At 45.5% G+C, this 23,155-nt stretch overlaps 1 protein-coding gene across 2 annotated transcripts in view; it reads right to left on the reverse strand.

Moving 5' to 3' along the window:
* The window catches only part of LOC137372589 (pre-B-cell leukemia transcription factor 1-like), a 697,223-nt gene that overhangs the window by 116,345 nt on the left and 557,723 nt on the right, over window positions 1-23,155 (reverse strand). For both annotated transcript variants that reach the window (XM_068036530.1, XM_068036529.1), the window contains exon 3: window positions 10,252-10,511. In XM_068036530.1, coding sequence (XP_067892631.1) covers window positions 10,252-10,511 — 260 coding nt within the window. The remainder of the gene's footprint in view (window positions 1-10,251; window positions 10,512-23,155) is intronic.

Raw genomic sequence — 23,155 nt, forward strand, 5'->3', positions numbered from 1 at the left:
ATCAAGAAATCTTTAGAAGGTCAGTATACATTATCCAGCATTATCCAGGCACTCTCCCCACTTTCCACTAACCTCCCCCACCCCCTACCACCATCCCTGCACCATCTCACTCCCTGTCACAATAAGAGGAGTAAGTCCTCGCAGTGTTCTGGTCAATATTCGTGCCTCAGTTAACGCCATCAAAAACAGATTAACAACTCATTTGGCTCATAGCTGTTTGTGGGATTTTGCTGTGTACAAAATGGCTGCCCCATCTGCGACATGACAAGCCACTGCCCTACAGAGTTATGCACTGGACACAAAGCACTTTGAGGCAGTTCTGTGCAGCATGATAAGGCACTGTGCAGATACAAGTCTGTTTGCTTTTTAATTGCATTCATCAAAAAGCAAGTGCTTGGCAAATCTCTTCTCATCTACTCACAGATGCATGACACATTGAGGTGAATCTCATTGAAATGCACCATTCTGTCATTCGTGTGTGTGTTGTCACTGGGATGGAAGCAGAGTGCTGTCTTGCTTCAAACTGTAAAATTCCCATTATACTTTTCTCATAAGAAATTTTAAATAGGACAATGTAGATCATGAATTTAAAATGAAACTCTATTAGCTGCACATTGAAAAGAATTCTTCTGTTTCAGTGTCTGGATGAAAGCAATATGCAAATACTGTGCAGGAATATAATATAGATATATATATTATACACATGCATATATACAAATGTAATATATACATACACACAGCTATATTATATAATGTATATAAATTCAAGTGCCTTAGAATGCTTTTCTATGTTAAAGGCTATATAAATGCAAGTTGTTGTGTATATGAGTGTATGTATCTATACTGTGAGGAGGGCTATTTAGCCCAGCCATTCTTTGAAGGAAACTATTGCATGTTGACTGCACCAGAACTTTGATCTTGCCTTTGAAATGTAGATGCTGAAAAAGATTGCAGACACATAATGGTCACCATCAAACAATATGATTATTATCATTGTTGGCTGTAAAACGCTTTGGGACATCCCAAGGTGGTGAAAGGTGCTATGTCAACAAACATTCTTTCTTAAATTTTATTTGATATGCAGACCAGGTGCATTGTCAGGGGTGCCATCTTTCGGATGAGATGTTAAACTGAAGCCCTGTCTGTCTTCTCAGGTATAAAAGATTCCACAGCACTTCTTTGAAGATCAGCAGGGTCATTCTGGGCAACATTTATCCCTTAATCACTAAAATAGATGATCTGTGCTCAGATTGGCCCCCGTGTTTCTTACATTGTAACAGCAAACAAACTTTAAAAGCTCGTCATTGGCTGTAAAGTTCTTTGGGGTTTCCTGAGGTCATGAAAGTCTTTCGTTCTTTAAAGCAATAAAACTTGTCTCATTGTCAAAAGTTGGCAGCTCACTCTCTTTATACCTCAAAACGAAAAGTGACTGAAAGCATGTTTACATGCCCAGCCACATACTCCTTGACCACTGTCTGAGGCTGATATCATTCTTATGTTCCAATCCCTCCATGGCTTTGTCTTTCCCTGTCTTTGTAACCTCCTCCAGCCCTACAGCCCTCTTAAACACTTTGCATTCCTCCAACTCTGGCCTCTTGAGCATCCCTGATTTCCTTTGCCTCACCATTGGTGGCCATGTCTTCAGCTGTCTCGACCCTGAGCTCCGGAACTCCCTCCTCAAATCTCCCTGCCTCGCTCTCCTCCTTTAAGACCCTCATTAAAACCTAGCTCTTCGACCAAGTTTTCGGTCAGCTTCCTTTGGCTTAGTGACAAAACTTGTCTGGTTATGCTCCTGTGAAGCACCTTGGGATGATTTACTGCCTTAAAGAAGCTATATAAATGCAGGTTGGTGTTGGTGCTGTATTGTCTATGACATTGGATTACTGAAGAAATGGCTTTAGCTTCTTCATAAATTTTATAAGAAAGTCTTGCATTTATTTAGTGCCTTTCATGGCCTCAGTGTGTACCAAAGTCTGAAGCATTTGTGGAGAGTAGTACTGAACCAATATGAAACGAATTAGTCACTGGAGTGTACCCAGGCCCTAAGTCCTGCCACTCTTTTTTTGCTGTAAATCACAGTTGGTGATAATGGTGAACAAAAATCGTCATGGGTTGGCAGGACATTTTAATGGCAGCCACTTATTTTAAGAGTTTAAAAGAGTCATTATCCCTATTAAGTTAATGGGCCGAGGGAAGCCATGCGAGCTCATTGAAGGTGCTGAACTTAAACTGAACGCCTCTCCCCTCCCCACCAGAAATAAACAAGGGGCTGAATTTTATGGGCCCCCCCCCCCCGAGACGGGTTCGGAGGTGGGGGCCCATAGAATTGTGGCAGGAGGGGGCGGCGGGCACGTCACCTCCCCATTGTAATGCACTTTTATTGGGGGTGGGATAGACTGAAGACAGCCTTTCTGCCCAGAGGCCACTTGAAGCCCTTAAGTGGCCTATTACTGGCCACCTAAGGGCCTCTTCCTGTTGCCGCTAGGATCTAACCAACAGCAGGAGGGGGCCTCCGCCACACTGGGAGGTTGCTCAGTAAATTGCGGCGACCTCCCTGCAGGTTTGAGGGGGGCTGTCCTCTGCTGGGAAAACCTGCACCTCCATGAACTCCCTTCCCATTGTATTAAACGCCCACCCTCCACCTCTCGCCAGGGCCTGCTGGTCTGGCCCCAGCGACCCTGCCTCACTTACTTTGGGTTCGGGCTCCAGTGCTGGGCCTGGATCCAAGACCTCTTGCAGTCCCGGCAGTGGCTACCGCTCCCATTGGCACTGCCGATACTACTGAGCTGCCGGCTCTCTGATTGGTCAACAGCTCTTGGAGGCGGGATCCCTGTCTTTGAAGGGACAATGATCCCGGCGCCGGGCACTTAAACGCCTGAGTGCAGGTAGATTGCACCGCGGGGGGTGGGGGGGGAGTGATTCTGAAAGGACAAGGCAGGGTTCCCGTTGCCTTTTCGGCCCAGCACCAGCACAACAAAATCCAACTCAAGGAATATACAAATTAAAAAAGATATAGAGGCACTGGAGAAAGTGCAAAACAGATTTACAAGGATGATACCACAACTGGGAGGTTATAAATATCAGGAAAGACTTAAAAGGCTGGGTCTTCTTTTTGTAGAATAAGGATGGCGAAGGAGTGAGCTGATGGAAGACTTTAAAATCATGAAAGGATTTGATTGGATAGATGTGGAGAAAATGTTTCCACTTGTGGGCGGGGGGACCAAAACTAGAGATCATAAATATAAGATAGTTATTCATCAATTCTATTGGGAATTCAAGAAAAATGTCTTTAGTGGCTAGAATGTGGAACTTGGTACTATATGGAGTGGGTGCGGAAAATCACACAGACGCATTTAAGGGGAATCTGGATAAGTAGATAAGGGAGAAAGGAATAGGAAGTTATGTTGATATGGTTAGATGAAGTAAGGTGGGAGGAAGCTTGGATGGAGCATTAATGCCAGTACAAACCAGCTGGCCCGAATGGTCTGTTTCTGTGCTGTAAATTCTATGTAAAAACAAAAATAAGACCTGAAGGGAAGGGTAGATTAGCAGAAGTACCATTTTATGAGCCAACATCAGGTAACTTACAGCATGGGCAGTGACTGTCTCCTGCAGTCCGCATTGGATGTTAGTTAGGATATGCACTGTATCTTGTGACTCAAAAAAAAACTCAGAAAAAGGGAGAAATGGCGAACCAATAATGGGACTTAAATGCAACATGGGCCATGAAATTCCACGCCACCCAACGCTAACAGAAATTGAGCACCCTGGCAGTGCATGCCAGGCGGTAACCAGCAGCACCCCCCTCCTTCCATCCCTCCACCTGCCTGGCCAGGCCGACATGCACACTATGGAAGTACCTGACCCCTTCCCCAGTGCATAATTGTCTTTAGATGATGTATCCAATAAACAGTGGCCCATGTGTTGGGCACAGAATTAAAGAGATGATTATTAACAAATATAACGAGGAGTGCTTTAAGCCCAAAACAACCACAGATTGTGATGACTGTCTAAGTATCCAACACAGACTGTATGAAACTTAGGTAAAGATGTTTGAGGAACCGTGTATGAGAAAAGAAGCCAGGCAAGACAACACCCTCAATGAGCTAAATGACAAGAGGCTTTCTTCCTAGTAAGTATCTATGTGAGCCCCTGTGGTGATTGTAATGATGTGCACAAGAGCAGAAAGAAAGCTACTTGGTATAAATAGAAGACAGAAATGGAGCTGGAGATTGACTGCAGTGGATTCATGCCACGGTGACAGGCTACACAGCAAGTGCGAAAACCTAAAACCTAATTGTCAATGAGCAGAGGAGATTTGAAAGACAGGTGAGAAAAACAGAAAGCAATGCATGACTTAAAATGAACGCAATTAAGTCAGCTGCCCTTCCACCTGGGGGAGAGGGGGGGCAGGGTGCTAAGACCATGTGCACTTTGAAACACTCAGGCAGATCAGTCACTCACTGAGGGAGGTGTGTTGAAGTGAGCGGTTGACAGGGTGTGAACCGGAATGGAAGCCCATTCACAGTTAGCCGTCAAATTGCACCCTGAGAAAGCTTCCCACCAGTTCCTGAGATAGTGGCCAAGTGAAAGCGATCAAAACACACCCCCAGACATGGGACACACACAGCATTCGTGTGACAACCTAATGTGCAGAGGTGTGTGTGTAAGCTGCACCACCCCATCATTGAGCTGGAGGTCAGAACAGTGGGAGTCAAGGAGGACTCCAATTCACACAAATACTCAATTCTGTCATAATACACTCTCACACTTCCTGCCCATCTTATCAAGCAGATGCCAGGTTGGATCTGAGAAGGCAAATTTCTAATCACTTTCTGACAATGGATTTCGCCCAGATGGCACTTGCTCAATCTGTATTGGTCCAAGTCAGGTCACTTCAGAGTTGGCTTTGCTGTTGGTGCCACTTCGGTCATAAACTGGAGGTGGACATACACTGAAAATTTCCCATTAAAGGCCAGCTGTAAAAGAGATTCCCTTTGCATTCAACTCTGTACTAGTATCTGCACCAGATCTGTTTCACATTCCAACATTCCATGTTCCTTCAAGTAGCACAATATCCTTGAGACTCCTAGCCACACTTCAAGGTGGGGTTCAGTAGGTTTCACTGAGTGTGTTAGTCATCCAAGCCAGGAATGTTTTCATATCCTTGTAATTTTAGACTTTCACTTTCTCCTTGGTCTGCCTCCTTGTCTTGGCTCAAAGTCCTTTCTATAATGTGCACTGAAGAAACAGCTACTGCCCAATGATGGAGTTACCCCATACGAACATACGAACATTCAAATTAGGAGCCACTCGACGCCTCGAGGCCTGCTCCGTCATTCAGTAAGTTCATGGCTGAACTGATTATTCCAAATTTCCACCTCCCCCTGATAACCTTCTACCCCCTTGCTTATCAAGAATCTATCTACCTCTGCCTTAAAAATATTCAAAGACTCTGCTTCCACCGCCTTTTGAGGAAGAGAATTCCAAAGATTCACGACTCTGAGAGAAAATATTTCTCCTCATCTCTGTCTTAAATGGGTGACCCCTTATTTGTAAACAGTGACCCCTAGTTCTAGATTCTCCCACAAGGGGAAACATCCTTTCCACATCCACCCTGTCAAGACCCCTCACGATCTTATATGTTTCAATCAAGTTGCCTCTTACTTTTCTAAATTCCAGCAGATACAAGCCTAGCCTGTCCAATCTTTCCTCGCAAGACAGCCCGCCCATTCCAGGTATTAGTCTAATATACCTTCTCTGAACTGCCTCCAAAAGCATTTACATCCTTCCTTAAATAAAGATATCAGTACTGTACCCAGTACTCCAGATGTGGTCTCACCAATGCCCTGTATAGCTGAAGCATAACCTCCCTACTTTTGTATTCAATTTGCCTTACGATAAACAATAACATTCTATTAGCTTTCCTAATTACGTGCTGTACCTGCATAATGATCTTTTGCGAATCATGCACTAGGACACCCAGATCCCTCTGAATCTCAGAGCTCTGCAATCTCTCACCATTTATAAAATATGCTTCTTTTTTATTCTTCCTGCCAAAGTGGACAATTTCCCACTTTCCCATATTATACTCCATTTGCCAGGTCTTTGCCCACTCATTTAACTGATCTATATCCTTTTGTAGCCTCCTTGTCCTCGTCACAAGTTACTTTCCTACCTATCTTTGTGTCATTAGCAAATTTAGCAACCATATCTTCGGTCCCTTCATCTAAGACATTTATTTATTTATTTAGAGATACAGCACTGAAACAGGCCCTTCGGCCCACCGAGTCTGTGCCGCCCAACAACCACCCATTTATACTAATCCTACATTAATCCCATATTCTCTACCACATCCCCACCATTCTCCTACCACCTACCTACACTAGGGGCAATTTACAATGGCCAATTTACCTATCAACCTGCAAGTCTTTTGAAGGTGGGAGGAAACCGGAGCACCCGGCGGAAACCCATGCAGACACAGGGAGAACTTACAAACTCCGCACAGGCAGTACCCAGAACTGAACCCGGGTTGCTGGAGCTGTGAGGCTGCGGTGCTAACCACTGCATCACTGTGCCGCCCATTTAGATAAATTGTAAAAAGTTGAGGCCCCAGCACAGATCCCTGTGGCACACCACTCGTTACATCTTGCCAATCAGAAAATGACCCATTTATGCCTACTCTCTGTTTCACATTAGCTAACCAATCTTCTATCCATGCCAATATGTTACCCCCTACAGCATGAACTTTTATTTTCTGCAATAACCTTTGATGTGGCACCTTATCAAATGCCTTCTGGATATCTAAGTACAATACATCCACCGGTTTCCTTTTATCCACAGCACATGTAACTCCCTCAAAGAACTCCAATAAATTGGTCAAACATGACTTCCCTTTCACAAAACCATGTTGACTCTGCCTGATTACCTTGAACTTTTTCTAAATTCCCTGCTATAACGTCTTTCATAATAGCTTCTAACATTTTCCCTAAGACAGATGTTAAGCTAACTGGCCTGTAGTTTCCAGCTTTCTGTCTTCCTCCCTTTTTGAATAAAGGAATTACATTCGCTATTTTCCAATCTAACAGAACCTTCCCAAATCTAGGGAATTTTGGAAAATTAAAACTAAAGCAACAACTATCTCACGAGCCACTTCATTTAACAGCCTATGATGAAGTCCATCAGGACCCGGGGATTTGTCAGCCCGCAGCTCCAATTTGTTCAGTACCACTTCCCTGGTGATTGTAATTTTCTTGAGTACCTTCCTCCCTTCCATTTCCTGATTTACAGCTAATATTAGGAGGTTACTTGTATCCTCAATAATGAAGATCAATGCAAAATATCTGTTCAGTTCATTTGCCATCTCCTTATTATCCATTATTAATTCTCCAGACTCACTTTTTATCGGACCAACAATCACCTTGTTAATTTTTTAATTTTTTAATGTGTAATTACTTCAAGCAGGAGGGAGTGAGCAGGAGATTCCCATCGCCTGTCTCTCCCACTGGAACGAGGAGGAGATTTCCATTGCCTGTCTCTCCCATTGGAGCGAGCAGGAGATTCCCACTGACTGTCTCTCCCATTGAAGTGAACAGGAGATTCCCATCGCCTGTCTCGCCCACTGGAATGAGGAACAGATTTCCATTGCCTGTCTCTCCCATTGGAGCGAGCAGGAGATTCCCATCGCCTGTCTCGCCCACTGGAATGAGGAAGAGATTTCCATTGTCTGTCTCTCCCATTGGAGCGAGCAGGAGATTCCCATCGCCTGTCTCGCCCACTGGAATGAGGAAGAGATTTCCATTGCCTGTCTCTTCCATTGGAACAAGGAGGAGATTCCCATTGACTGTCTCTCCCATTGGAGCGAGCAGGAGATTTCCATTGCCTGACTCTCCCATTGGAGCGAGCAGGAGATTCCCATCACCTGTCTCTCCCACTGGAATGAGGAGGAGATTCCCATCACCTGTCTCTCCCACTGGAACGAGGAGGATATTTCCATCACCTGTCTCTCCCACTGGAACGAGGAGGAGATTTCCATCACCTGTCTCTCCCATTGGAATGAGAAGGAGATTTCCATCACTTGTCTCTCCCATTGGAGCGAGCAGGAGATTCCCATCGCCTGTCTCTCCCACTAGAACGAGGAGGAGATTTCCATTGCCTGTCTCTCCCATTGGAGCGAGCAGGAGATTCCCATCGCCTGTCTCTCCCACTAGAATGAGGAGGAGATTTCCATTGCCTGTCTCTCCCATTGGAGCGAGCAGGAGATTCCCATCACCTGTCTCTCCCACTGGAATGAGGAGGAGATTCCCATCACCTGTCTCTCCCACTGGAACGAGGAGGAGATTCCCATCACCTGTCTCTCCCACTGGAACGAGGAGGAGATTTCCATCACCTGTCTCTCCCATTGGAGTGAGCAGGAGATTCCCAGTGACTATCTCTCCCATTGAAGTGAACAGGAGATTCCTATCGCCTGTCTCGCTCACTGGAATGAGGAAGAGATTTCCATTGTCTGTCTCTCCCATTGGAGCGAGCAGGAGATTCCCATCGCCTGTCTCGCCCACTGGAATGAGGAAGAGATTTCCATTGTCTGTCTCTCCCATTGGAGCGAGCAGGAGATTCCCATCGCCTGTCTCGCCCACTGGAATGAGGAAGAGATTTCCATTGTCTGTCTCTCCCATTGGAGCGAGCAGGAGATTCCCATCGCCTGTCTCTCCCACTAGAACGAGGAGGAGATTTCCATTGCCTGTCTCTCCCATTGGAGCGAGCAGGAGATTCCCATCGCCTGTCTCTCCCACTAGAACGAGGAGGAGATTTCCATTGCCTGTCTCTCCCATTGGAGCGAGCAGGAGATTCCCATCGCCTGCCTCTCCCACTAGAACGAGGAGGAGATTTCCATTGCTTGTCTCTCCCATTGGAGCGAGCAGGAGATTCCCATCACCTGTCTCTCCCACTGGAACGAGGAGGAGATTTCCATTGCCTGTCTCTCCCATTGGAGCGAGCAGGAGATTCCCATCGCCTGTCTCTCCCACTAGAACGAGGAGGAGATTTCCATTGCCTGTCTCTCCCATTGGAGCGAGCAGGAGATTCCCATCGCCTGCCTCTCCCACTAGAACGAGGAGGAGATTTCCATTGCTTGTCTCTCCCATTGCAGCAAGCAGGAGATTCCCATCACCTGTCTCCCCCACTGGAACGAGGAGGAGATTTCCATCACCTGTCTCTCCCATTGGAATGAGGAGGAGATTCCCATCACCTGTCTCTCCCACTGGAACGAGGAGGAGATTTCCATCACCTGTCTCTCCCACTGGAACGAGGAGGAGATTTCCATCACCTGTCTCTCCCATTGGAATGAGGAGGAGATTTTCATCACCTGTCTCTCCCATTGGAATGAGGAGGAGATTCCCATCACCTGTCTCTCCCACTGGAACGAGGAGGAGATTTCCATCACCTGTCTCTCCCATTGGAGTCAGCAGGAGCATCCCATCGCCTGTCTCTCCCATTGGAGTGAACTGGAGATTCCCATCGCTTGTCTCTCCTATTGGAACAAGGAGGAGATTCCCATTGACTTTCTGTCCCATCGGAACAAACAGTCGAGTCCCTATGCCTGTCTCTCCCATTGGAGTGAACAGGAGATTTTCATCATCCAATTCTCCAAGAGAGGTGGGATATGTTGTACATTCAGTGATAACACTATAAATAAATGTTCGTTTTCCCATCTACTGATAAGGGCAAGAAGAAAGCATTGACATCTTATAACGGTGTTTGAGGGGACAGTGGGAACGTGTGGAGGGAGTGGGGTTAGAGATGTCCACTCTATACTGAGTATTGGCAGCAAAGACTGTCAAAATGCTGAGGTCAATGTGGAAGGCTGATGGTCTTCATGGACATTGATGATTGGTGTTTACTGAAGAATGACCAATCTGGACAGGGAGGGGGAGTGATGAGGGAGGGAAGGGTTCTTCATGACTGTGTTCAATGCTTCCTTCACCTGGAGTGTACATACATGCAAAGAACAACTAGGCAGTAATGGAACCCTGGTTATTTCCAAACCCCATCTTCCCCGTCCCTCACCCAGGGACACTGATTGTTGCCCTAGGAGGGACTGGCGAATTCTTGCACACACCCTGGGATCAAACCTGGGACCCACCCCTCCCAGTCAGTGGGGCAATGGTCCAGCTCTACCTTGGCAGGCTGTGTCTGTTGAGGGTTCGGCGGTGGGGTTGGGGGGGTGGTGGGGGTGGTCCCTGTATGATTTACCTGTTCATATTTCTCCAGCTCAGTGTGGTAGATCTGCCGGATCTGGGTGAGCTTGGCTCTGTAGTCTGAGTGCTCAGCCGAGTTGTCAGTCGTCGCTCCTCCAGAGACGGCAGCGGCAGCGGCGGCAGCAGCGGCTGCAGCCGAGGCGGACCCCCCACCTTTCTCCGGCCCCGCAACACCCTCCGCCAGCAGCATGTTGTCCAGTCGCACAAGCTGGGGGTCCGGAGGCTCCTCTTCCTGAGCACCTCGGATACTCAACACTGCAAGAGAAGAGAACGTCTGTTAGACTGTGATGGCCAAGCATCAAAACACGACCACACATCATACCTGGTACAGTAGAGGGGAAGGAGAGCGAGAGGATAAATGGCCAACGCTAGTTTTCAAACAATAGTTTGAAATGGCCCAGGGTGACATTGAAGAAACAGATTGAGGGTTTTTTTTAAAATAGATTTGAAACTCAACAGGCAGGTAATTTTACAAGCCTGAGCTCCTGGCACCGACTTGCACTTGCAGGAAGTGTGTGTCGGAGCTCTGGGTGCGACTTGTACACCTAAGTTTCTGTCCTGTACTCTGTGTGAACTTAGCTCCCCAAAGGGAGAGCAGTGTCACATGGAATTACCCCGAATCTGTTCAATAGCTGTGGAGCTGTGAGCAGGTGCATAGTCAACGCAACAAAGTATCAGTTTCAGGATGTCAAGCCCAAAGTGTACACTGTTCTTCTTCCATGGCACCTGAGTTCAAACATTGGAGGTTGTGCAGGGAGCAGCAGGACTGAGTTATGGGGAAAGACTGGAGACCTTCCAACTTTCAGAAGGAGACATCTCGAGAGAAAGATAACATGGTCAACATTTGGAAAACAACTTCAAATTAAAGCATGACAGTGGGACAAAGAGGCACAGGCATACCTACAACTGAGGTCAGGACACACTAAGTCACAGGCACATGGATAGGCTACAGTAGTGGAGGGAAACACTGCTAACATTATTAGCAGGAGGCCAGGAGGTGGTTAGGTCTATTGTGATGGATGAGCCCAGACTGCTCCATTGGACTTCAACTGTGATTCATGGTGTGAATTTTGATTTCTCCAATCATGTACAGAGGGAACATGCCCAGAGCAGGCACAATGGCCCAAGTGTGTTAACGTGCATTGCAAATACGTAAAGTGGGTACCACCAGTGCACAGGGATCTGATCATTCCATCTAACTTCTGCTGTTGTTTCCATTCCAGAAACTGTTCTTCAGACCAGTTTAATGAAAAATGCAACTGAATAAAACCCGTTTGGAATGAAACTGTGACGAGGGAGGTGGAAGCTATGGTGCCATGTTGACCACAGAAATGAACCAGTCCCAGAAGCCTCTCCACTACCCCTCCCCCCCACCTGGCCCTTCAAACAGACAGCAATGCCCCTTTATGTTCCCTATTCAGCATGTTGCTACTCATAAACCAATGGTAGCATCCGACTTGACCTATTCATCAGCTTATAAAGTAAGTGAACGTTATTAGATTCTCTTTTCATTACTGGCGGGATCTCAATGAGGTTTTGTCTCATGGACTTTGGAACTGCCATTATCAGTACGTCAGTTCATCTTCATCTCAGCTATTAATGAGAAGGATACAGATAAATCTTGGCCCCTGGGAGTTGAAGCTCTGCTCATTACCAGGGGTCTGTCACCAGCCTCACTGCCTAGGTCAGGATCTGGCTTCACTGGCAGCCAAGGATAGCCCAGTGGCACTGACACACCCAGTGGGGTAGAGGGAGACAGAGGTGCCCAGCAACGTCACGGTACCAAGCTGAATACAGTGAGGAGATAGAAGAGGTGAGTCTGAGGTCACAGAGTTCACAGTTGCCCTACTCCCGCCCATTGAGTTTTCACCATTTGCACCCATTTGTGGGCCTTAGATCCCTCTGCACCTCGGAATTCTGCAGTCGTTCTCCGTTTAAGTAATACTTTTTTTTTTATTCTTCCTGCCAAAGTGAACAACTTCACATTTTCCCTCATTATACTCCATCTGCCAGATTTTTGCCCACTCACTCAACCTATCTATATTAATCTGCAACCTCCTTATGTCCTCTTCACAGCATACATTGCTATCTGCCTTTATGTCATTTGCAAATTTAGCTACCATGCCATCGCTCCCCTCATTTAAGTCAGCACAGACCCCTGCAGGACTCCACTCGTCACATCCTGCCAATCAGAAAAGGGCCCATTTATGCATATTCTCTGTTTTCTGTCAGCCAGCCAATCTTCTATCCAGACTAAATATGTTACCCACTACACCATGAGCTGACCAGAGATGACCAGTACATATTTTAACAATCGGGTTTACTAACAGAGGATACCAATACCTATCCATAAAAGCCTACTATTTTTTCACAAGAACTGCAGACAAAAGCCTCTGAAACTTTCTATTGTGTTCCTGCCAATGGCTTCAGAATATTTCTACACTCAATCGCCTGCAATACCTGCCGGAAAGTCCATGTTTATCGCTGCGAACAAGGTCAACATCAGTTGTGATGATTCCCCATTCACAATGTCGCATAGCCTGCTGATGTTTCTTATCAAAGCTTACCTCAGCTTGGTCAGTGGTTGCACTCTCATCTCTGAATCTGAACCCTTGGGGGTTCAAGCCCTACTCCAGTGATTTGGGTACCAAATCTCAGCCTACACACGAGCACAAAAATCAAGGCTGATACTCCATTCCAATACTGAGGGAATGCTGCACTGTCAGAGGTGCCATCCTTTAGATGAGAAGTTAAATCGAGGTCCCATCTACTTACTCAGATGGATGTAAAAGATCCCATGGCACTATTTTGAAGAAGAGCAGGGGAGTTCTCCCTGGTGTTCTGGCCAATAATGATCCCTCGATCAACATCACAAAAACAGATTAAGCTGTTGTCCTTTTAAACTGAGGCCATGTCTGTCCTCTTAGGTTGATGTAAAAGATCCCATGTGTTCTGATCCTGTAGTTTTTTTTGTCTGGGAAGAATGCGGTGTGCCTTTAAGGCTGGAAAAAGAGCCGTACTGCTTTAAGGCAGCAAACTGTAAAGACTGAGTCAAAGAATGCATTCTCATTGCCCGGGATACAGCTATTCGGAGACTGTGATTCAAAGGGTGCATTCTTGTTGCCTTGGATATGGCCACTCGGACTGAGCATCGAGAGATACATTTGTTACAATTTAATTTTGAACTGGCTTATAGTACAAACAGCCTGTTCTAACAGAGGAAAACAGACAGACAGCTGTGTGTTAGCACCTGAAAGGAGAAACAGACCATTTAAACTGAAGGAAGAGAATTTAGTTTATTTATTATTCTCTCGCAAAATTCTAAAAAGTCAAGCCAAAACAGAGATCTCTGATAATTTAAACTGAAGGAAGGGAGTTAGATTGTGACAATCTTTTATCCCTCAAAAATTCTAAAGCCAGATTGATTCTATTGAAAGTGGTTGCGAGTTATTCTTCTGTGGTCATCGCTGGAGAAGGAAAGCATCACTTACTGCTGGAATTAGACTATGGATTGTTCTACTGTTGAAGAACCTTTTTTCTCCCCATTGGATGGCTCTGAGGACTTCAAGCAACCTTGGACTTTTTCACTTCTGGCAGGAGTGTAAATTTGCAAGGACTCTAATTTTTTCTATTTTAAATGTTGTTTATATCTTAGTAATGTTTAAGAATTTAGTTTTTCTAATTAAAGAGTTAATTTGTTGATTTAAAGACACCTGGTTTCGTTAGCCTCATTCAGGGGTCAATAGATGGTACAATTTGGCTGGGTCTTTAATTTGGAAAGTTTAAGATGACATGTTAGGTGATCTGTGAAGGGATGGGATTGAATTATCAGTGCGTTTCTCCCACCACAATCCAAATCTTATATTTTGATTGGGGGCTTTGACTGGAGCGGTCGGTCATAACACATGGCACTATTTGAAAAAGAGCAGAGCAGTGTTTCCCGGTGTTCCTGGCCAATATTTATCTTTCAACCAGCATCACTAACAAATAGATGAGCTATTCATTAACACATTATTATATGTGGGATCTTGCAGTGCACAACTTGGCTTCTGTGTTTCCTAAATTACAACAGAGACTACACTTGGCTGTAAAGTACTTCAGGATCTGCTGTGAACAAGTATCCAGGTCCACAATTATTCTCCAGCAATACCCTGAAAGGCTGTCACTTGTTATATTGCCACCGTTGGCAGTGAGCAGCTCCTGCGTTTGCCTATGTAACAACAGTCAGAGCACTTTGGAGTAACTGGCACTTAGAAATTTGACTGGGCACTGTATTAATACAATGTCTTCCTTTCCTGTCACACCCACAACCAATTGAAACTTTGGGCCTACTTTTTAGGCCCTGCTGGGGTGAAGAATAGCGCCGCCAGCTTGTGTGCCGGTTCCCCGGCTCCATCCCGCCCCTGGGCCATTTTCCCAAAAGCAGGATGAGGGAGAGGCAGGGATCCCCACTGCCACATGGCGCGTAGCCATTAAACCAATTAAGGGCCTATAAAGGCCTGTTAACAGAGGTCAACCGGGATTTTCCAGTTGGTCTCCAGGTTGCCACGGGTGGTGGGGGCAGGTTTAACTACCTGGAGGCAGCATCCCAGCAGCAGATGGTGGCCGGCACTCCAGGCAGGCCCAGAGGCCCTCCTTGACTGCCTGGGTTCAGGAACAGCTGCAGGCCACCCTGTAGTGAGGATTCTGCCCCCCCACCCCACACACACACAATGGTGGCCTGGCTGCAAAAGCCATTTTATATTTAAACTTTAAAAGGTTGGAGAGAGGGCGCCTCCATTTTGAAGCGCCCTCTCTCCTACTTACCTTCCATTGCAGCCTGTTGCTGCTTTCAAGCTGGAAGGCCTCTGATTGGTCCACCAGCTTTAAGAGCCTGCCCACTGCCCTTAATTGGACAGTGAGCCTGCCCCATGGCCATTAATTGGCCGCTCCAGGGAAAATCACAATGAGTGACAGTTTCCCACACAGTGCAGGCATCTGGCCCCCTTTTGAGCCTAATGTTGGGGTTCAGAAGCCCGCAGGGGAAACTCCAGCCCTTAGATGGGAGTAACTGAGAGCTATGGTACCAGTGGAAACCACAGTCCAGCATCCTTCCGAGCTTTCAGAAAGGAAGGGACAAAACTGAAGAAGAAAAAAAATCTCATAATCAACTCACAATCTAATTAAAATGGCATTGAAGAGAAGCAATGGATTTAAACGATTGCCCATTTCTTCCAGGCCAGGACATTGTGTGTGTATGTCTTCATGACTATCGTGAAGGACAAATCTAAAAACACTAGAGTTTAAAAAAAAAGGTTTCTGTTCACCACTGTGCATAATTAAGAGAACGAAACACACAGATCTAAATGAGGCTTGACATTTATGGAATATAATGGGATCCGAGGGGAATTCAGTGAGATCCGCATGCCTTTTAACCAACAGGACATGATACCAACAGATATCACTGGCGCTAAGCATGCCACAGAAACCCGCTGTTAGCTATTTAACAAAGAAAAAAATTGCATTAATTTTTCAGTAGTACGTGTCAGGAATCTGTATTCTGGAGTTTTGGAGTTGAACAAATATGCACTCAAGTAATTGCATGTTTTTGTTTCCCGACTTAAAGAGCCATCGTCACCATGTTGCGAGAACATTCCACCCCCCTACCTCTTCGGACACGGGACCACACTTTTTTTGTTGGAGAACAGTTGCCATGCAATTGTACTAGATTTGCCAAAGAGAGAGGGAGAGAGAGAGAAAAGAAAGAAGTCGAAATAACTTTTTGCAATGTATGTGTACATCACATATAGTAAGGAAAGAAAAAAAATTGCTTTTATACAACACATTCCACAACTGTCGGATATCCCAAAGCACTTCTGAGTCAATTAAAGTGCTTTTGAATAAAAGCAAAATACTGAAGATGCTAGAAATCTGATATAAAAACATAAAGTGTTGGAAATACTCAGCAGGTCAGGCAGCATCTGTGGAGAGAGCAGAGTTAACGTTTCGGGTCTATGACCTTTCCTGCCAGAAATGCAGCCCTCACTTTCAAGTTATCCATTCTACCCATTTTTTTTATACCATACTTCAGTTTTTGGAAGATTTTTAGCTAAAGAGCCAAATCAGTGGCAATTTGGGAAGTAGAGTAGTAGGGTTGGTTGGAGGCAAGTAGTATAGGCCGAGATGGAAGATGTCTAAAAATGAGAGCCAGATCTTTCGAATGTGAAATCGAGAAACTCTCTTCCGCAAACGGCAATTGACGCTAGATCAATTGTTAATTTTTAAAACTGAGATTGATGGACCTTTGCTAATCAAAGGTATTAAGGGATCTGGGGCAAATGTGGGCATATGGAGTTATGCCATAATCTCATTGAATGATGAAACAGGATCGAGGGGCTAAATGGCCTCCTCCTGTTCCTGTGTTCATATGAGAGGAAATACTGAGGATTACAGCACCATCACTGGAAGAGACGATAATTACATCAGTGAATTCCAGTTTAAATGCAGACATCGGAACTTGTCATGGGAAATGTTGACAAGCGTGTGACAACAGCGTGACAACAGGAAGTAAGGCTTAGTAGACAGTAAGTACATGCAGATGTAAGATGTTTTATTGCATTACATTTGGTGTAAATATATTTAATAATAAAATTATAAAATAAGACATGTCTCTGTGCAGTGCCTGTGCATCATACTTTAAGGAATCCATCAGACTGTCTATATGCAAATATATGTCCTACTTTCACCTAATTGGCTCATATTCATAAACCAGCAACAAATCACAACCAGGATGCACTGCACCAATCAGCAAGCAGAGAGCAGGAGTGAAAACAGGCAATTCTGAAGATTAAAAAAAAACTAGAAATCAAAAATCATCTGTCAGCTAAAATGACCAAGAAAAGAACTAAATCATTCCAACTATTCTGGAAAATTGTTTCACCAGTCATTTTGTCCCTCAACCATCTGACTACACACGAGTTTAAAAAAAAACTACATCTTATAGCATAACCAACATTTAGGAGAGGGAAGCAGAGAACAAAATGGATGACAGATATAATGGACTGGATGCAGTCGACCTATGCAGAATGTGTAAGGACAGTACAGGACAGACAGAGGTGGCAATCCATGACAGTCAACCTTCTGAGAAGAAGATCACACCAACAAACCAACATTGAGAACTTTATTAATTTGCAGCAACGAATCGAAGATACCCACAAAAACGCCCAACTCCTGTTTCAGATGAGATTGATAAGTTTTGCCCCAATTAAAGTTGCCAACTCTGGTTGGATGTATTCCAGGATATTTAATGTCCCCCATGAGTTTCCTCCACCATTGCTCCCAGCTGTGTCCTGGAAATTACTCTTCAATCCCTAGAAATTCCTAGAGGATCGGCAACCCTATTATCCCAGGCAAAATAGTCAGCCAGAGGCCTGGACATTGGGGTTGGTTGTGAGGCTGATGTCTGTGCTTCTGTCCCTGAGCAAATCCAGTGTGGCAGTCTGCCATATTTTTGATAAGACCATCCCATCTGCTGATGCTGTCCCACTGAGTCCTGGCAGACAAGTCCTTCCAGGACTGGCCAAGCAATGGGAGGCTACAACTGAGAGTATTTGGTCACTCTGCATGAGAGGCCATAGTAATAGGATACAGCAAGTTACGTAGCAAAACACTGCGACTGTTAGCAAGCAACACATCTAACTCACTATGAGCAATGCCACAGCATTACTGCATTATATATTAGAGTCATAGAGTCGTACAGCATAGAAACAGGCCCATGCCGACCATAATGTCCATCTATACTAATCCCACCTGCCTGCATTAATTCCATATCCCTCTATGCCTTGCTCATTCAAGTACCTGTCCAGATGCCTCTTAAATGTCACTACTGTTCCTGCCTCCACCACCTCCTCTGGCAGCTCATTCCAGATACCCACCATTCTTCGTGTGAAAAATTTACCCCTTTGATCCCCTTTAAACCTCCTCCCTCTCACCTTAAATCTCTGCCCTTTAGTTTTAGTCACCCCTACCATGAGAAACTGACTCTGGCTATCTACCCTATCTATGTCTCTCATAATTTTATATACCTCTATCATGTCCCCTCTCAGCCTCCTTCGCTCCAGGGAAAACAAACCCAGCCTATCCAATCTCTCTTTATATCTCAAGCCTTCCAAACCAGGCAACATCCTTGTGAATCTTTTCTGCATCCTCTCTAGCTTAATCACATCTTCCCTGTAGTGCGGTGACCAGAACTGCACACAGTACTCCAAATGAGGTCTAACCAACGTTATATACAACTGTAACATGACGTCCCAACTCTTGTACTCAATGCCTCGGCGATGAAGGCAAGCATGCCATATGCCTTCTTCACCACCCTTTCTACCTGTGTTGCCACTTTCAGGGAACTATGTATTTGCACCCCAAGGTCTCTGCTCAACAACACTCCCCAAGGCCCTGCCAGTCACTGTATATGTCCTGCCCTGGTTTAACTTCCCAAAACGCAACACTTTGCACATGTTTGCATTAAATTCCATTTGCCAATCCCTTGCCCACTTTCCCAGTTGATCTATATCCTGTTGTAACCTTAGACAACCTTCTTCACTGTCCACTATACCACCAATTTTGGTGTCATCTGCAAACTTACAGCAAATCATGACCCCTACATTCGCATCCAAGTCATTAATATATATGACAAACAACAGAGGGCCCAGCACCGATCCCTGCAGCACACCACTGGTCACCGGCCTCCAATCTGAAAAACAGCCCTCCACTTCCAGCCTCTGCCTCCTATCACCAAGCCAATTTTGTATCCAATTGGCTAGCTCACCCTGGATCCCATGTGTTCGAACCTTCCCGACCAGCCTACCACGTGGGACCTTGTCAAAGGCCTTGCTAAAGTCCACGTAGACAACGTCCACCGCCCTGCCCTCGTCAATTCTTTTGGTCATCTCCTCAAAAAACTCAATCAAATTCGTGAGACATGATTTCCCACGCACAAAGCCATGCTGACTATCCCTCATCAGACCTTGCCTTTCCAAATGCATATAAATCCTGTCTCTCGGAATCCCTTCCAAAAACTTTCCCACCACTGATGTAAGGCTCACCAGCCTGTAGTTCCCTGGCTTATCCCTGCTGCCCTTCTTAAATAAAGGCACAACATTAGCTATCCTCCAGTCTTCCGGTACCTCACCCGTGGCTAACGATGATACAACAATCTCTGCCAGGGCCCCAGCAATCTCCTCCCTTGCTTCCCATAGCATCCTAGGCTGCACCTGGTCAGGCCCTGGGGATTTATCCACCTTAATGCACTTCAAAACCTCCAACACCTCCTCCTTTGTAACGTTGATATGCTCCAGGATATTGCTGTTCCCTCCCTTGAACTCACTGGCTTCCATGACCTTCTCCACGGTAAATACAGACAAGAAGCATTCATTTAAGACCTCGCCCATTTCCCGTGGCTCCACACATAGATTGCCACACTGATCCTTAAGGGGACCTACTCTCTCCCTAGCTACCCTTATATTTATAATATATAAAACACACAGATATGTATTGTGCACATATATCATACAGATTCCCATTTTTATAAAATTCATGTAGATACATATACACACACACACTCTTACAATTTATATAATTATCTTCATATCATATATACAGATATATATGCACACATGCATGTATCAGACAGATTCATATATAATGCACTTATATTTATACATATAGATATATATCATTCAATTTATAAAGATACACACACACACATGTTGGGTCCCAGCTGAGGGCCAGAGTGTGGGAACTCCTGCCTTAGGGAGGCCCAGCCCCGCCCATTCCTGGTGGATAGCAGCTCCACCACCACAAGGAAGCTGTACCCTGCAGTCGGGCAGTTGGGAAAGGAGCCCGCCAGAATGACTGCCGATTGTCAGCGTCGGTGTACTATATTCACTGAACCAGGAGAGGTTTTAACCAACAGTAAAAGAGCAGGAATCTGTTTGCCTATGAATTGAACATTTAAGTTTCAAGAACTGAGGGAAACTGCCTGCTTATTTGGCTCATATCTGCTCTGTCAGGCAATCACTTTTGGTTTGGAATACATCATTTTATGTTACATCAATCAGCCTGGAGAGTTTCCGTAATTTACTGCACCCTAATTAGACAAGACTGGCATCCCTTCATGACCTTTGACATTCCTGAGTGACCCCTCTGACCTTAGCAGTGCCCTGCGACCAGTCCTATCAGCAGCCTTCCATCATCATTCATTTCTTTGGAGAAGACCAAATAAACATTTAGTTAGCTGACCACTTTAGGGAGGCGAATGGGGAAGGGACCTCCAGAATAGGAAGGGCAAAAGCTCTCCGATTTCTCTTGAGGCACTCAGGCTGATGACCCTTTGACCTGAAAGAGTTTACTTTAAGCAATGAAGCATTAGTCATTAATTTCACACATAAACAAATGACATGGGGAGCTCAAGGTCTGCTCAGTCAGTTTATTTGACTTGTTTAAGTATCATTTGAAGAGAGAGTAAGGGGGAGGGTTGGAGTTTGTTGAGCTAAATGCAAATAGTTGCCGCACACGTGTAATCCTCTTAGCTGGACTGCCACACACCTAGAACTAATAAACTTACTGTTGATCTAGTACAGACACCTAGCCGTACTGAGAGCTGCAAACTCTGCTTAACTGTATTCATGGAGCCATAGAATCAGAACAGCACAGAAGGAGGCCATTCAGACCATCAAGTCCATGCTGGCTCTCTGTTGATCAATCCAGTCAGTCCCATTTCCCCGCTTGATCCCCATAGACCTATAAGTTTAATTCCCTCAAGTGCCCATCCAATTTCCTTTTGAAATCATTCATCATCTCCGCTTCCACCACCCTCGTGAGCAGCGGGTTCCAGGTCATTACCACTCGCTGAGTAAAAAAGGTCTTCCTCACATTCCCACTGCATCACTTGCCTAAAATCTTAAATCTGTCTCCCCTCGTCCTTGTACCATCAGCTATTTGAAACTGCTTTTCTTTGCTTATCCTATCCAAACCTGTCATCATGCTGTAACCTCTCTCAAATCTCCCCTCAATTTCCTTTGCTCGAAGGAGAACAACCCCAGCTTCTCCAACCTAACCTTGTGGCTAAAATCCCTCATCCCTGGAACCATTCTGGAGATGGGAATGCAGCAACCTGTAGCTTCTCCCTTTGCACACCTGGAGGACGAGACCACGCCTACTTTTGTGCCAATTAGGGCCCTGCCAGTCAGTGCCTTCAACATTAACAACAAGATCAAGAGCTAATGGCTAAGGGAGGAAACACAACAAAATTTGAAGTCGAGTACCATTAGGCGGTTGGTATTTCCCTCAAGTTAGCATCTTCCAGCAACTCCTGCAACTGAAAAGGCCCCAGACATATTGGCTTTCGTCGTTCCTCTGGAGATCAAGGGGGGAGGTGCAGATGCTAGGCAAGTCTGCACTTCCTAAAGCCATGCCTAGGCTACGCAGAAAACAAAGAAAGGTAACTTTTCGGCTTGGAAGCTAGAATGTTGGGACTGCGTGTCCTGGAATGAACAGTGATCTACAGTTAGTATACGCAAGACAGTCCTGAATGACAGTGAACTACACAAGCTTGGCTTGCCAATTCTACATTGCCATTCTACAAGAAACCAGATTAGCCGATACAGGCTCTATTCGAGAGGCTAATTACACCTTCTTCTGGCATGGTGAAGATTGGCGTGAGAATGGTGTAGGCTTTGCAGTGAGCAACTGGCTGGCACAGTCAATTGAGCAACCAATTGCAACCTCGGAGTGCCTCATCTCCCTGCAGTTATCATCCAAAGGAGGCACAGTCAACGTCACATGCATCTATGCACCAACTCTGAACGTCAGCATCTCAGATAAAGAGCATTTTTATGACTCCCTAGGTGTCACTCTGAGGAACATCCCAAATGGTGAGAGACCATTCATCCTGGGTGACTTCAACGCATGGGTTGGGGCAAACAGTGATTCATGGTCAATGTGCTTCAGTTGTCATGGGATGGGTAAGATCAATGACAATGGACAATGCCTTCTTGAGCTTTGTGCCCTGAATGAACTCTGCATCACCAATACCTTCTTCCAGGGCACACATCAGCACAAGGTATCATGGCGTCACCCAAGGTCTAGACATTGACTCCTCACAAGGAGGCACGATTTGCCCAGTGTTCTTCAGATCCACACCTACCATAGAGCAGATTGTGACACCGACCACTCTCTTATCAGCAGTGGCGTGAAGGTGCACCCCCAAAAGTTCCACAGCTCCAAACATGACAGCCCGTCATGCATCAACATACCCTGCATAAGTAATGATAATACTAGCACTGTCGCTAGAATATTTACTACCCACCAAAGCCTTAACGGGAAACACTGATGCAGGCATTGATGATGTTTGGAAGTCACTAAGCTCAATCATCTATGAAGCAGCAGAAGCATCATTTGATAAAGGCAGAACCCGCAACAAGGGCTGCTTTGAGACCTACTCAGCTGAGATGGTATCTGTCATTGATGCAAAAAAACAAAGCCAACATGATACACAAAGAACAAAGAAAATTACAGCACAGGAACAGGCCCTTCGGCCCTCCAAGCCTGCGCCGATCCAGATCCTCTATCTAAACATGTCGCCTATTTTCTAAGGGTCTGTATCTCTTTGCTTCCTGCCCATTCATGTATCTGTCTAGATACATCGTAAAAGACGCTATCGTGCCCGCGTCTACCACCTCCGCTGGCAATGCGTTCCAGGCACCCACCACCCTCTGCGTAAAGAACTTTCCACGCATATCCCCCCTAAACTTTCCCCCTCTCACTTTGAACTCGTGACCCCTAGTAATTGAATCCCCCACTGTGGGAAAAAGCTTCTTGCTATCCACCCTGTCTATACCTCTCATGATTTTGTACACCTCAAT

This window comes from Heterodontus francisci, chromosome 8 (genome assembly GCF_036365525.1).
Source record: "Heterodontus francisci isolate sHetFra1 chromosome 8, sHetFra1.hap1, whole genome shotgun sequence".
In the NCBI taxonomy this organism is placed as follows: Eukaryota; Metazoa; Chordata; class Chondrichthyes; order Heterodontiformes; family Heterodontidae; genus Heterodontus; species Heterodontus francisci.